The sequence below is a fragment of the Cajanus cajan genome, chromosome 8 (genome assembly GCF_000230855.2).
Source record: "Cajanus cajan strain Asha chromosome 8, NIPB_CcT2T_4, whole genome shotgun sequence".
NCBI lineage: Eukaryota > Viridiplantae > Streptophyta > Magnoliopsida > Fabales > Fabaceae > Cajanus > Cajanus cajan.
Window position 1 is genome coordinate 27,176,471 of NC_138524.1, and position 16,019 is coordinate 27,192,489.

General features: G+C 29.4%; 1 protein-coding gene across 1 annotated transcript; it reads right to left on the reverse strand.

Annotated features, from left to right (window-relative positions):
• Positions 1 to 797: 797 nt before the first annotated feature.
• Positions 798 to 8,294, reverse strand: LOC109811725 (gibberellin 2-beta-dioxygenase 1). Its single transcript, XM_020375541.3, has 3 exons — positions 7,830 to 8,294; positions 5,980 to 6,343; positions 798 to 1,208 (listed from the first exon to the last, which is right to left on the reverse strand). The coding sequence occupies exons 1-3, from the start codon at positions 8,231 to 8,233 to the stop codon at positions 963 to 965; spliced, it is 1,014 nt and encodes a 337-aa protein (XP_020231130.2). The 5' UTR covers positions 8,234 to 8,294; the 3' UTR covers positions 798 to 962.
• Positions 8,295 to 16,019: the final 7,725 nt, after the last annotated feature.

Here is a 16,019-nt window from a genome sequence, read left to right on the forward strand (position 1 = left end):
TGTATTAAAATAAAAAATTACTCATAAAAAAGTAATTATTAAAAATAAATAAAAGATAAAATGGTGCATATAAAATAAAACAAAAAATAAAAATTAAATAATAAAAATATATTAATCTAATTAGTATTATGATTAATCTATTAGTTTTAAGTTTTTAAATTTGATAAAAGAAAATATTTTTTTTATTTTTTTTAAAATAGAAGGATATAATAGTTCAAAAATTGTAGAGATCAATGTAGTTACTAAAAAAGGTATCCCTTTTATATATTAGTATAATAAGACTTGAATACACGATGAGACTAGATGAAAGCTCACAAACCACTAAACCATTGCTCCTACTTGATGTTATATGATTTATAAATATTTAATATATCTAAATATAAAAATATATTTAATTATATAACTATTCAAACTGTGATATGTTACATCTTTTTAAATATATTTCTTTGTAAAAAAGTATAAAAATAATTTTAAATCTAGATAAATGCAATTATTTAATACTTTAATAATCATTAAATTAACATATTTTTATTATTATACAATTAACTTAAAATTATATTAATTATATATTAAATTGTTATTCAACGAATCTAGCTATAACTTGATTGATCTATTAGAATCATATTAATTAAGAGAATATTAAAATTTCTTTTAAGTTATGATATAAATTTATATATATATATATATAATAAATACAATATAAATATTTTTTTAAAAAAAAATTAATAGAAATCAAGTTATACAATCTACTGGTCAATCATTAACTCATTGAGTTAGTATTTTGACTAATTTGATCATCAATCCAATTTGCAGAACATTATATATAATTAATAAGATAAGTACATTAATAAGATATGCTAAATACATACAGCATCCAACTTATATGAAAAAAAAAAAAAAGCATTAGTGATATATTGAAACCCTAATATTGACAGGTACCCCTAATTAATATTCCTATAGCATTATGGAGCTGCAATTTTCTCAAAATGAGCAAGCCTATTCTCAGCCAATCTTGTAGCATAAGCGGAGTTTTTATACTCAAACCATGTGAACTCTTTGTATAAGCTTTTGCCTTTCATAAGAGAAGGCAATGGCACTATTTTCTCACTCAGAGGTGGACTAACAAAATAAATCATTGAAAGTCTCGATTTTAATTCATTTGCCAAAACTCTGTGCCTCACACTCTGGAACCTTCCATTGGTCATAACCTGTGAAAAAAAAAAAAAGCATTAGCAAAGATACACTATTAAAAAAAATTATCATATAATAATATATATTTTATAGTAACATAATATATATCATTAAAAATTTATTTTTACATATACTATAAATATAATATATATTAATATATTATTTAAAGTGTAAGTATAAGATATAAAATCTCAATTATGTGTAATTACATATCAAATAAATTTATATTTATATATTATATTTAAAGTAATATTTTAAAATGATACTTTTCATATGTCACTCTATATAATATGTATATAACATTTATTAATAATGATAATTGCATTATAATCACAACCCAAGTGGCAATGCAAAAATAATATTCTACGTGATAAATCTTTTAGCTTAATGATCACAAAGTCTGTTGTAAGACACAAGATCAAGTTGGTATTCGTAATGTATATGTTAAAACTATATTTGATTAGAGCAGTGACGCCCGTGTGTGTAAATTAGAATGCATGCAAATATCTCTTATTTTCTTTCTATATTTCTTTCATTAATATTTCTTTTTGTTTTATTTACAAAATAACCTTTTCCCCTCTTCTCTATAGAAATAAGATAATCAAAGTCTTTATTCTATAGTTCAGATTAGGATCAACGGAAGTTTATAAGTAACTGCACGGTCATGCAATTTAAAATTTATTGGTGTAGATATTTTTTAACTCACAATAATTTAATACTTTAATATATATATTTAATACTGCAAGGGTCTATTCATTGATGGACGGTGGACAGAAGAAACTATGGAGGTGAAAGGGCATGTGACACATTTTTTTCAAAATAGATTTCAGGAACACGGATATCATAGACCAACATTAGATGGAGTCCAATTTAAATCAATTTCTGAAGCTCAGAATGAGATGCTTGCTGCACCTTTTGAAGAAGATGAGATTCGTAATGCAGTCTGGGAGTGTGGTAGCTCGAAATGTCCAGGGCCTGACGGATTTAACTTTAAATTCATAAAAGCATTCTGGGAGACCCTTAACGTAGACATTTGTCGTTTCATGAGTGAATTTCATGCTAATGGGAAACTCCCAAGAGGATCTAATTCTACTTTTATTACTCTTATATCAAGAAAGCCAACCCCCAGAATTTGGAAGACTATAGACCCATTTCTTTGGTTGGATGCATGTACAACATATTATCCAAAGTCCTTGCAAACAGAATTAAGAGAGTGTTGCCGTCAATCATTGATGAGCGACAAAGTGCTTTTCTTGAAGGGAGGTTAATGCTCCATAGTGTTTTGGTGGTGGATGAGACTATAGATGAGGCAAAAGTTGCAAGAAACCCATGTTATTCTTTAAAGTGGATTTTGAGAAGGCCTACGACTCTGTGTGTTGGGACTATCTTCTATACATGCTTCATCGAATGGGATTTAATGATAAATGGGTGAGGTGGATTGAAGAATGCCTAAGAACATCAAGAGTATCTGTACTTGTCAACGGAAACCCCGCAGAAGAATTCCCAATTAAGCGCGGACTTAGACAAGGTGATCCTTTAGCACCTTTTCTATTTACGGTGGTTGCAGAGGGATTGACTGGATTGATGCGAGAAGTAGAGAAATGCAAAATATTTACAGGGGTGAGTGTCGGTAAAGAGCAAGTCAAGATCAGTATTACACAGTATGCTGATGACACCATGTTTTTCGGTGAGGCTAGCCAAGAGAATGTCATCGCCATAAAAGGTCTTTTAAGATGCTTTGAGCTTGTTTCTGGACTGAAGGTTAATTTTTCTAAGAGTAAGTTTGGTGCTATTGGGATTGATATACCTCTAGTTGAGAGCTATGCACACTTATTAAATTGCACTTTACTACAGATACCTTTCTGCTATCTTGGCTTGCCCATTGGCGCAAATCCAAGAAAGAAGGCAACGTGGGAACCCATTCTTGTTAAACTAAGGAAGAAGGGTAAAGTGCTGTCTATGGCAGGGAGGGTGTGTTTGGTGAACTCATTATTAACAGCGTTACCATTATATTATATTTCATTCTTCAGAGTTCCTATCGGTTAGTAGAGAGATAATTTCAATACAAAGGAAATTCTTATGGGGATGCAGCGATGGCCAACGGAAAGTATCTTGGATTAGCTGGGACAAGATGACTCTTCCCAAAGCACAGGGAGGGCTGGGTGTGAAAAATGTCACTTTATTAAATACAGCGATGTTGGCCAAATGGAGATGGACCCTATTCCATCTTCCTTCATCTGTTTGGAGCCAAGTTTTATTGTCTAAATATGGTGGTGGAAGCAATCTGTGTGCTCAAAACCCTTCCAACAAAGAGTCTATTTGGTGGAGAGATTTACTTATAGTGTGTGGGGGAGACGAGGAAGGCAACTGGTTTGATAAGATGATAGAATGGCGAGTAGGGGAGGGGTCTAGAGTGAGATTTTGGCTTGACAAATGGGCTGGTACAACGAGTCTTGCAGTAGCCTATCCGAGACTTTTTATTAATTCTACCCATCAACATTCTTCAATTGTAGAGTTGGGTTCATGGACAGAGCAAGGATGGGAATGGCACCTCAGTTGGAGAAGGAATATATTTGCATGGGAAGCTTCACTGGAGGAACAATTATATCAGACAATAAGGGGTATCAATTTCCATAGAGCAGTACCGGATTCATGGAGGTGGTTAGGTGATTCTTCGGGAGAGTTCTCTATTAGGTCGGCGTATAAAGCTTTAATTGCTGAATATGCTAGTGCCGAGAATGATGAAGTCTCCAATAGTATTTGGTTAACCCCAGTACCTCCAAAGGTTCAAATGTGTGTCTGGAGAATGGTAAACAACGGTCTTCCATCAGTGGATAATCTGGCAAGAAGAAACATAACACTCGGCGAACAACAGTCCTTGTGTCAATTTTGTAATGGTGTAGCTGAAACCTCTAACCATATTTTTTGTACATGCCCTGAGGTGGACAAGATATGGAAACAATGTTTGTCTTGGATCAAGTGCCCCACTCCGCTACCACAACAAGTAAGACAACATTACAGTTTTATTCCGAGTCCAATCATGTGTAACTCAGATGCGGTATCCTGGCGTGTAGTATGGATGGCTACTACCTGGAACATATGGAGACATAGAAATAGGTGTATCTTCGAAGGCCATCAATTTAGCCATGAAAATATCATAACAGATATCATGTTTTCTTGCTGGAGGTGGCTCTCAACACTTAAAAAAGACTTTAAGTACTCTTTCTTGCAGTGGTGCAGCAATCCTAGACCTTGCTTGTGCCCGGACAAAGTTTGAAGTGTTCACCAACTAGCTGGGTCAATTTGAACTTGTTGGAGTTATGGCTCTTCAAAACTATTTGTTGCTTCGGTATGGGAGGAGGGGTACAAACAAGCCATGACAAATATCAGCATATGGTGCAGGTGGCAGAATGAGGAGTGTCTTCGTCTCTACGTGGCAATCTGAGGTTCTATTATATGGTGGTTTGACATGTGCTTAAAATGACCCATATTCTTAACAAGTGGGGGTTTATGTTGCTTCTTCTTAATTGGGTAGTCCTTACTCTTTATAAAGACTATTGTAATTTAATATTTTCCTTGTTAATTGCTTCATATACCTAGTGTAAAAGGGTTCAGGTATCCCTTGTACCTGTGTATTCCAATAATATTAACTTTTTGCTGTCAAAAAAAAAAAAAAAAATATATATATATATATATATGTATGTATATATATTTTAAAATTTCTTAAATTTAAAATAAAATTTAGTTTTAGTTCCTTAAATTTAGAGTTGATTTTTTTTAATCATATAATTTCAAAAATCTTTATTTAATTTTTATACTTAATTTTGTTTAAAGAATCTACAAATATTATTGTATAAAATCTATCTCTTAATTTTTATGTTAGTGAAAATATAATATTAAATCTAATTAATATTCTATAATTTTTTAAATTTGTCACTTTCAAATATATTATTAATTACTTAAATAATTAAAATAAAATTTTAAAAAATTATAGAATTTAAAAAATAATTTTAAATTAAAATGACTAAAGATAAATTTAAGAGATTAAAAAATATATTTAAATTATAATTTAATATATAACATTTATTTTTAATGGATTGGATTCATATCATCATATGAAGTTGAAAGAGAACCCTGAACCAAAACAAAGGAGTTGAATATGGCAAAGGGGTAGCGATAGCCAAAATTTGTGAAAGCACACACATAAAATGATACGAGTGAAAAGCAAATTCTTATGCACAGGTCAAACTATTCAAATCTTATCCATATGAATAGGAGAACCTAAGAAAATTGGATGCATGGGACCCCCTCAGCTACTTTCTTATATTTATGTTTGACGTACAGGTAAATAAAATATGTGCATAGAATGATTTATATATTTATTGAATAAATATTTTTCATAATATATAATGTTAAAAATTTGAAGTCCAACATTTCTCAACAGTTAAAGAAAAATCTCTGATTTATTAATCATTTAAAAGTTAAAAGTGGCATTATTAATTACTCTCTTTAAACATATTCTTATTTTCAATTATTGCTTAAATTAAGATGCAGTAAAAAAAAAAGATGGAAATTGAATAAAATACATATCCTATAGAAGAGATAAAAAAAAAATACACATGAAAATTAAGAAAATAATAACATAAACAAAATCATGCATTAATTTCCACATATCTCATCATTTTTCAAATATTGATTAGTTTATTTATTTGTGTCATGGGGGTGATGCATGTCCCTATAAACTATATCATGGTGTGTAACTTAGTATTATTATTAGAATAATGGTACCTGCAGAGAATCACCGACAATGACAAAGAAGGAGTTGTGATCAGGTGGCACAGAAACCCAAGTTTTATCTTTGAGACAAATTTGGAGACCAGAAGTGTTATTGGATCTAAGCAAGGAAATGATTTGTGGATCTGTGTGCTCACCAAAGCCAACCATGTTTTCACCGTTATCATCATTATTATTCAAACGGTTCTCTGGAGGACATGGAGGGTAATGGTTGAGCCTCATCACAGAGTCACTCTCTTTGTCCATCAAAAGCTTGCTCAACACATTCTTTTCCTCAATGTTCAATCCTTCAGCCATCAAATCAAGAATCTCACACCCCATCTTTCTCACAGCACACATGTAATCACTCAGTGCACAGCTGCAGCCAGTTTAGAGACTAGCAACATTAGATTTTAAAAGTGTATTTTGATCTTTGGCACATAAATTTTTTTTGTCACTAACAAAGTTGATTAATTAACGGACAGAATTTATATGTAGTATTATAGACGATGTCATTAATTTTTTCTGACTACAGTTAATTAAAATTGAAACTTTATCATCATAATAATAATATATATAAATGTATATATATCATTAATGATTATATAAAATATAGAGTTAATCACTAAATATATTATGAGTGTAAAATTTTTTTTATACTAATAATTAATTATATCTCTTAATTATGTCATGTCATTATTAAAAGTAAATGTGTTTATAGTGACATGACACAATTAAGATATAATTGGTCGTCAGTATAAATTTTTTTTACACGAGCAGTGTATAAGTGATTAACTCTAAAATATAAATATATATTACCAAAAACTTTAATTAGTAAAGAATACTAATTATAATAGGTACTTAATTAGAATATTAATGTATCTAAATTTTGTTCATAAATAAATATAATAAGAGATACTTGAATTTAAGATCATAACAGTAATAAAACTTATGCTAAATTATTTATCACTCTATGTTGTAATCGAACATATGTATGTTTATGGATAACACAAACTTTAGTTAAAGTGAGATTCCAAACTTCTTAAGGGTGTGTTTATTTCTTGAGACATATGTGAAAATGAAAATATTGTCTTTTTTTTTTTTTTTTTTTTTTGTAAATACATGTTTTTTCATTCTCATATTTATTGGAAAGAAAATCAGTTTGTAAATAAATTAAATGATTTTGGATTAGAGCATAGTACTATTTATCGGGAAGAAGACTTTTTTTATTTTATTTAAAGATCATTGTGATTTGTTTTCCTTTTAATTTTTTATTTCTATATAAGTTTTTGTATGGATTGAGGTATCCTATGTTTCTAATTTTTTTTATATATATACTTTTTTAATTTTTTTTATATATATACTTTTTGGTGTGCTGCATATGAATGTCTATTTCTATTTTTCTTTTTTATATACTTTTTGGTGTATGCAATAGTGTCAATCTTGTGGGGATCTTATGATGCTTAAATACTAAACTTTTAGTTAAAAAATACTCTCTTGTCTTTTATTTGTTTAATTTATTCTATAATTATTCTTTTATTATTAAATAATTTAATTTACTCTCTTAAATTTTCAAAACAATCAAATATATTCATTTCTATAGAGATTAACGATGCTAATTCTAATTCTTTATAGATGTAACACAATTAAAAATATGAAATGTGTTGTTATATGTAAAAGAGAAAAATGAATCGTATTACATTATTTCTAAAAATAAAAGTCCAAATCGAATATTTTAGCAACTGAGGGAATACAAACTAAACGCATTAAATAAAATATAGAACTAAATAATCACTTAAAACTAAGTTTAAAATGGTAATGAATTAAGAGAAGCATATTGTTTATTTAAACCTCAAGCAACATACCTAAACTTATCTAGGTTGTGGCCAAAAGCAGGTGAGAGTGTGGTGGAGTTACAATCTTGGTCATTGGTGAGATGAAGATATTCAACCCAACCCTCATCACCGTTGATTCCAATTTTTTTGTTTCCATAGCCAAATGGATTAGGAGGTCCTGCTTTGTGTTTCTGATGGAGTGGTAGAGAGAAAAATTTGGTGGCTTCAGACTCCAACTCGTAGACAGTGTCCATGGGGACACCATGGTTGACAACCTTAAAAAACCCCAACTCCTCACAAGCCTTAACTATGATGTTCTTTGCTTCGGGTTTTGAGAGGTCCACCACTATGGGAAACGTGGTCGTTTTGCAGCTACTAATGTAGGAGGAGGAACATTGTTCCCATGTTGGTTTGGACAACATTTTTGAAACCATGTTGTAGTGAATTTGAAAGTGAAATGAAAGAGACTATAGTGATAAGGAGAAGAATTGTGAAAAGTGGTTTGGTTTCTTCTCTATTTATATGCAAACGTTAGTGGGATGGGAAGAGAATCGTGATAGACATGCATGCTTGGAATTGGATTGTTGAGTACAAAATACGACAGAAAACACCGCACCGTTTCTAAATTCAAAAGATTAAATTGAATTTTTTAATCATGAAGAAAATAATTGGACTAATTAATAAATAAAGAATGAGATATGAAAAATAACACGAGTAATTAAACCTAAATTTTAAATGGTGACGAATTAAGAGAATAGTGTTTAATGAGTTTTTCAAACATGAAATAACGTGCAGAAAGTTATCCATGTTTTGTCGAAAAGTAGGGGAAATCGAATTTTGCTTAAAAAAATGAGTTTGTATGTAGCGTAAAGTTAACATTTATATACATTATCGAAATAGAGCTCTAGTTTTGATTAAAAGAATTTAAGGATCATACGTAAAAATCTGAAACTAAGACTTTTTTCCTATTGCCGCTAAACGTCTAATCTTGAAATTGACACATTTTATGTGTGGAATAGATAATCGGATAATAATAATAATAATAATAATAACATTTTATTAATATTAATATTATTATTATTATTATTATTTCATGTTTTGAATTATCAACCTTTTTAAAATAGGATGACCATCACACTTTTGTAGAAAATAAGTCCAGTCATTAGCTACTTTAGGATGGGAGATTATTAATTATTCTTTACAGTTGTTTTTATAAGACTTAAATTAAAAAAAAAATGTATAATTTTGATTTTTTTTTTATAAAAGTAAGTTTAAAATATTTCATGCATTAACTAGTTTCGTTTAAGAAATATGTAACACTGTACATATTAATGATTGTTATTTTATTAAATTATATGTTATTGTAGTTAGTTGATTTTGTAGAATTTTAAGGATTTAGGAATTTTAATGAGTTATATTGTTTAGATAGTTACTTTTGAATAGAGGTTAAGTTTATAAGTCCCGAAAAAGTATATAAGGTTTTCTTTAATGTTTAAGTTTCATAAATTCTTAAGAGAATTTAGAGAGAAAAATACTAGAATTCTGAAAAAATTTCTTTGTTTTTCCTAGCCTTTCTGAGAGTGTAGTAGATCTAATAGAGTTGTTGAGTAGACATTCAAGCTTGGAGAGCTTCCAATTAGAGACCTCGAAGGATTGGTATGAAGTTCTTTGGAGGGTCTTGACTTTCTTCTTCCTTCTCCTTTGTTCTCTTGGATTTTATAGGTAAGGAAAATTACAACTTGAATCTATTTTGGATTTATTTGAGTTGTATGTTGTTTCAATTCACGAAATCGTGGCTACGTAGATGATTTTGAGTTATTATTCTTGGGTTATGGGGTTTTGAGGTTCTTGAATATGTTGGGAAGATATTGATGAGTTGTGATCATTTCTTGATTACATGTTGTTATTTTGGTTGGAATTGAGTAAATTGTGTTGTGTAGGTGTGATTTTTGCCATTACATGTTGGAATTTTCTAATTTTCAGGTTAGTCAAATTTGTGATTGCCAAGTATAGAAATCATTATCGTGCCAATCACAACTTCAAGGCATTGGGTGTGATGCAGGCCAGAGGCTATCTCTACCTCATTGATGTCGAGTGTGGGATTGGTAGTGTGTAGCATGAGTTAGAGAAGAACTCTCCTGCTTGATCATGTTGGGCATGGGTTGAATGGCACCAAGCGTTGGTGCTTTTCACTACAAGAAAAATCAAGATTATTTACGGAAAAATCCGTAGAAAAACATAAAAATCCGTAGATAAATGTCAATTATCTACGGATTATTTACGGAAAAAAATCCGTAGATAAAATGGTCGTAGATAACGTTATCTACGAAAAATTCCGTAGATAACGTTATCTACGCAACATTATCTACGGAATTTTCCGTAGATAACTATCCGTAGATAACTTTCAGGAAATTTTTATTTAATTTTAATAAATTTATTAATGTAATAACCCTCATATTTGGCCTCTCAAGGATGCTATTTCATTACACTTCACTTTTCAACATGTTTTGTCCTTATTGCACATTTTCTGGGAGACTTCCCAAAAGGTCACCCATCCCTATACTACTCCAGGTCAAACACGCTTAACTGTGGAGTTCTTATGAGATAGGCTACAGAAGAGCTAATGCATGTTATCAGTATAAGTAATACAAATTAATTCATTTAAGTACAATCTCATACTTATACTATTTTTGGATCCCTCTCATTTTGGTATGTTCAAACCGCTATAAAAATATAAAAATAAATATAATAATTATATTACCAATAATAATAATAATTATATTATATTTAATTAATATTTATTTATAAATATACTTACTTGTATAATTAACAATCTACTTATTCCTATTTAAAATTAATATTATGATACAATTTAAATTAATTATTATAAATTTAAAAGTTTAAATAATAATTTATATATTTTAAAATGATAAGGGCTGAAATAACACTAGTGTAACTTTTATTAAGTATTACACCGCTCAATAATGTTATATTAAATGTGAATTTTGTAAATTCAACCGTACGTTAGATTTAAAGTTCATATCACTTTATATGTTTATATCAAATTTTGTTAAAATTGAACACAACTTGAAGGTAATCAAAGTGTTCAATTTTTAGTATATTTTGAAATGTATATATTACGTCAATTTTATTTTACAAGAATGAAGTATCAAATCATCTTAAATTACTATAAAATTTTGTATATATGAGCTAAGAGTAAAAAACTTTTAATCTAACAGTTGAATTTATAAAATTCACATTTAATAAAAGTTACATTGATATTATTATAACCCTTCTCTTTTAAAATATTATTTTTTATAAATTAAATTTTAACATTTTAAATAAATTATTAATTAAATTAATATATTTATTCATCTTCAATCTAAGATATAAAATTCAAAAAATGTATTTATTCTTGTTTTATTTTCTAATTATCAATCATTAATAAAATACTAATTTAAAATCTTATCTAATTATATCCTAATATTTTCATATCAAATTTAAAATCATATATTAGTATGTTATTTTTTTTATCATCAATTAATTTATAAAAATAAAAAATTTAAGATGACAATTTTTAATAATATTTATTTTAAAATATTATAATGAATTAAATAAAATTTTAAAATATATTTTAATTATAAATAATTTTAAAATATATTTTAATCAAAAATATATTTTTTGGTCAATACGATAACTAAAAATATTATGATAAATAATTAAATTAAAAAAATTAAATCTTATAATGATTATTTTTTTAATGATGCTAAATTAAATATTCTAATTATTTTAATAAATTAAAATGAAAAGATAATAAAATATGTTAATTGATGTTTCAAATATGTAACTTAAGAAATTTATTTACGGGTGAAGTTATCTACGGAAATTTTCGTAGATAACTTATCTACGGAATAATCCATAGATAAGTTACCTACGGATATTTTCGTAGATAACTTATCTACGAAAAAATCCATAGATAAATTATCTATGAAAATTTCCATAGATAACTTATCTACAGAAATTTCCGTAGATAACTTATCTAATGACAATTTTTAATAATATTTATTTTAAAATATTATAATGAATTAACTAAAATTTTAAGATATATTTTAATCCAAACTAATTTTAAAATATATTTTAATCTAAAATATATTTTAATCTAAAATATATTTTTTTGGTCAATACAGTGACTAAAAGTATTATAATAAATAATTAAATTAAAAAATTAAATGTTATAATGATTATTTTTTTAATGATGCTAAATTAAATATTCTAATTATTTTACAATAAATTAAAATGAAAAGATAATAAAATATGTTAATTGATGTTTAAAAAAAAAAGTATTACCTACGAAATTTATCTACGGGTAAAGTTACCTACGGAAAAATCCGTAGATAAGTTACCTACGGATTTTTTCGTAGATAAGTTATCTACGAAAATTTCCGTAGATAACTTATTTACGAAAATTTTCGTAGATAACTTATCTAATAACAATTTTAAAAATATTTATTTTAAAATATTATAATGAATTAACTAAAATTTAAAATATATTTTAATCAAAAATATATTTTTTGGTCGATACGTGACTAAAAGTATTATAATAAATAATTAAATTTTAAAAAAATTAAATCTTATAATGATTATTTTTTTAATGATGCTAAATTAAATATTTTAATTATTTTACAATAAATTAAAATGAAACGATAATAAAATATGTTAATTGATATTTCAAATAAAATGTTTTACCTACGAAATGGGTGAAGTTATCTACGGAAATTTTCGTAGATAAATTATCTACGGAAAAATCCGTAGATAAGTTATCTACGGAAACTTCCGTAGATAACTAAATATTATCTACGGAAATAATTCCGTAGGTAATATTCCGTAGATAACTAAAAATTATCTATGGAAAAAATTTCGTAGATAATATTCCATAGATAACTAAACATTTTCTACGGAAAAAATTTCGTAGATAATATTCCGTAGATAATAATGATTTTTCTTGTAGTGTTTGAAGCTTTCTGACTTGGCAATGTCGAGCCTTAGTTTAGTGGCACCAAGTGCGATCAAGACAAAAGCTTTCTTCCTAAACAATGTCGAATGCCAATGTTGTGACATCAAGTGAGTTAGGTAGAGGCTTTCTACCTAAAATAGGGTTGGGTGTGGGTTTGGCTACGCTAGGCATGATTGCCACATGAGCTCTCTGCCTCATTCACGTTGAACGCGAGTAGTTTGGCACTGGGCATGGGCGAGCCAAAAACTTTATGCCTCATTCATGCTAGGCTTGAGGAGAATGGCATTGGGCATGGGTTGCCTAATGAAAATATGTAAATGTTGAATGTGTATATGATTGTTGAATTTCTCACATGTTGTATGTTAATATATGATGATAATTCTTTATACATTGATTTAGGATGATGTATATTGGGGATTGAATTATTGGGAGTTGTAAGTTGAGTTGTATGCTGTAGTGTTAAGGTTGTTGTGTTGAGAATTCTTATGATGTTAGGGTACTTTTTGAGCTCAGTTGTTGAAAATCCTTTTTAAAAAATTGACACTTGAAGTAGATTGTTAAGTCTCCTTTAGGACCTTAGTTGATGCGATATAGGGGCCAGGTTGAGTCATATTGTCTATAAGTAATCACAATGTAAGGGTCAAGTCAAACTATACTAATTATAAAATGATCAATATAAATCTATATGGGGAAAGGTCGAGCCATGAGTGTACAAAGAATCCAAGTAGAGTAAGGTACAAGGTTGGGGGACAAAATTCCTAAGTATCGAAAGTGATGTAGTATTTGGAGAGTGGTCGACGGGCTAATGCCATAGAAGGCTTAGTTATGCATGCTAAGGTCATGGTAGGTCTACACCCAAGTTGTCCTACCTTAATAGAAATACTAGACTTTCCTAGTTTAAGTGAAAAAAATTGAGAAACAATGTTATGTTATGGACTTTATCCAAACTATTTGTTGATTTGGCTAGCTCAAAAAGTTCAAGTTGTTAGTTGCTTTCCCAGGGTCAAGTCACTTAGATTGCTCACCTATGTTGTAAGAAATCTTTTAGTTGAAATGGGTGATGATGCATTTAGTTGTTGTGTTTTGCATATGTTGTTGGGTTGATGAATTGTGTTGTGCATATGCTATGTTCTTATGTGGATAAATGATAGTTTTGTTGTGTTGTACAAGTTGAATATTGTGTTTTGTGTTCATATGCCATGTTCATATGTTGATGGTTGTATGATTGTATTGTAAGTTGAGAACTTGTTGTGTTGTGTAGTTGGGTTGCAAGTGAATAATGGTTTATGGATGTTGAGTTGTTTAGGTTGTAGTATAGTTAGTTATTTCTTCTATACTTGTTGATTACCTTTCAACATTAGCTTTGTAACGACCCACCCTAGGCCGTCACATCCAGAAACAACCAATATGACAACTAAAATAAAATAATATATAATTTAAAAAAGAGAGTAAAGGCCAGCTACACTAGAGTGTAAATATACAATAACGTATAAATTGTTTTCATCATATAAAACATAATTTTATAATAGAGTCATCATCCTCAGTAAGATTATACAGTAATCCAAAAAGCTAACATCATGAAAATATAAGATAGACACCCTAGGTGCTGGTCAAGCTCTAAGCCTAGCCACTCCTCAAAGCAGCTACCAAAAGACTCCTTGCTATCCCAAAGCCTCACACCTGATCTGCTCCCCCACATAGTGAGATCATCACAGTCCACATCATGGAAATATAAGGGTTAGCACGTATAAAACCAACCATAGTAAAATAAAATGAAATATCATTAACTAGATACTCATAAACAATATGTATCCATACCAAGGGAATGACAACATTATAATAAGTCATTTCCATGCCAAATATAAACCAATCCACAATCTAATGTATACACATCCATGCCAATGCATACATATTCTATGATAATAAAGAATCCATAACCAATGTATACAATCCATACCATATGTATACATATTCCACATCCAAAACAAAATCACACTTCTGTATAATTCCATGATGTAACCAACACATCCAAACCAAATGTTGGCCTCAACACATCCAAAACAAGTGTTGATTCGGTGAAACATGTCATCAACCCATGTCACACACCTAACCTCTCATGGAAAATATACAGTTGGATTACGTCGTCACGTAACCCTGGTGATCGTGGCCACTTCATCCATCGGTATGACTCGACCTTACCCCCATTACCGATAGCAAATAGAATACTTATATGAGTACTTCAGAATCCACCCAACATCTGAAGTGGTTTATTATATAATCTTTGGAAAAGTTCCATATTGGAATCCTCACCATGGGACTCCCAAATTCTATATTTTTTCAAAGATTATATCCTGATCTCACCAAGAGATCTAATCCATACTATAACTTACTCCTCTAAGTTCTATTAGCTTTCCAAACCACACACATAGAATATTCCATAATTACATAAAAAAATTTCCATAACCATGCCAAATTACTTAATATAGCAACATAAATAATTAAACACCCAAAACAACCATCAACTTAACCAAATTACCCTTTGTGAAATAACAATCTTCATATAAAACATCATATCAAGAGTTATACTACTCCTATCTTGCTCATCTTTATCTCATATGAAAGATAAGAAGATTTCCTACAACTCTTATGAAGACATCAAGTCCTAATTCCATCATCTACTTTGTTAAAAATTCTAAAAACCGCAACAGCTATAACCAATGCTGGTAGCTTGACCCCTGTTCACTAAAACAGTCATATCTAGAGTTATAGACCTCCTTTTTGAGTGATTCCAACACCATTGAAAATCTAACATCCAAGGCTACAACTTTCATGAAGACATCAAGACCAACATACTCACGCCTGGTGCACTAATATCCCGCCCGGTGCAAAACTCAAACAGAGACCTCGATTTTAAATTGTGCCCGGCGCGACTAGCCTCGCGCCCCGGCGTGATTTGACAATGATGGTCTCTGATGAATTCAAGCCCGGCGCGAAGAACTGAGCCCGGCGCATTCGCTACCAGAAACTCTCGAAAAACCTTGAAAATTCCTTCCAATCATGAATCCAATCCAAATTATATGAGTTCGAACCATTATAAAGCATAAACAATATTCAAAAACAATATTTTAAGCAATAAAATAAAGTATTAACCATTAATCCATGGAAATCATAGGGAAACCCTACCAAAACCCTTTCCACTCAATCCA

Bases quoted from the DNA above. Each gene is read 5' to 3' on its own strand.
- LOC109811725 (XM_020375541.3), bottom strand. From the start codon at position 8,233: ATGGTTTCAAAAATGTTGTCCAAACCAACATGGGAACAATGTTCCTCC. The intron at 6,344-7,829 runs GTATGTTGCTTG...AACTGGCTGCAG, and splicing joins CACAACCTAGATAAGTTTAG to CTGTGCACTGAGTGATTACA. The intron at 1,209-5,979 runs GTACCATTATTC...TTTTTTTCACAG, and splicing joins TTGTCGGTGATTCTCTGCAG to GTTATGACCAATGGAAGGTT.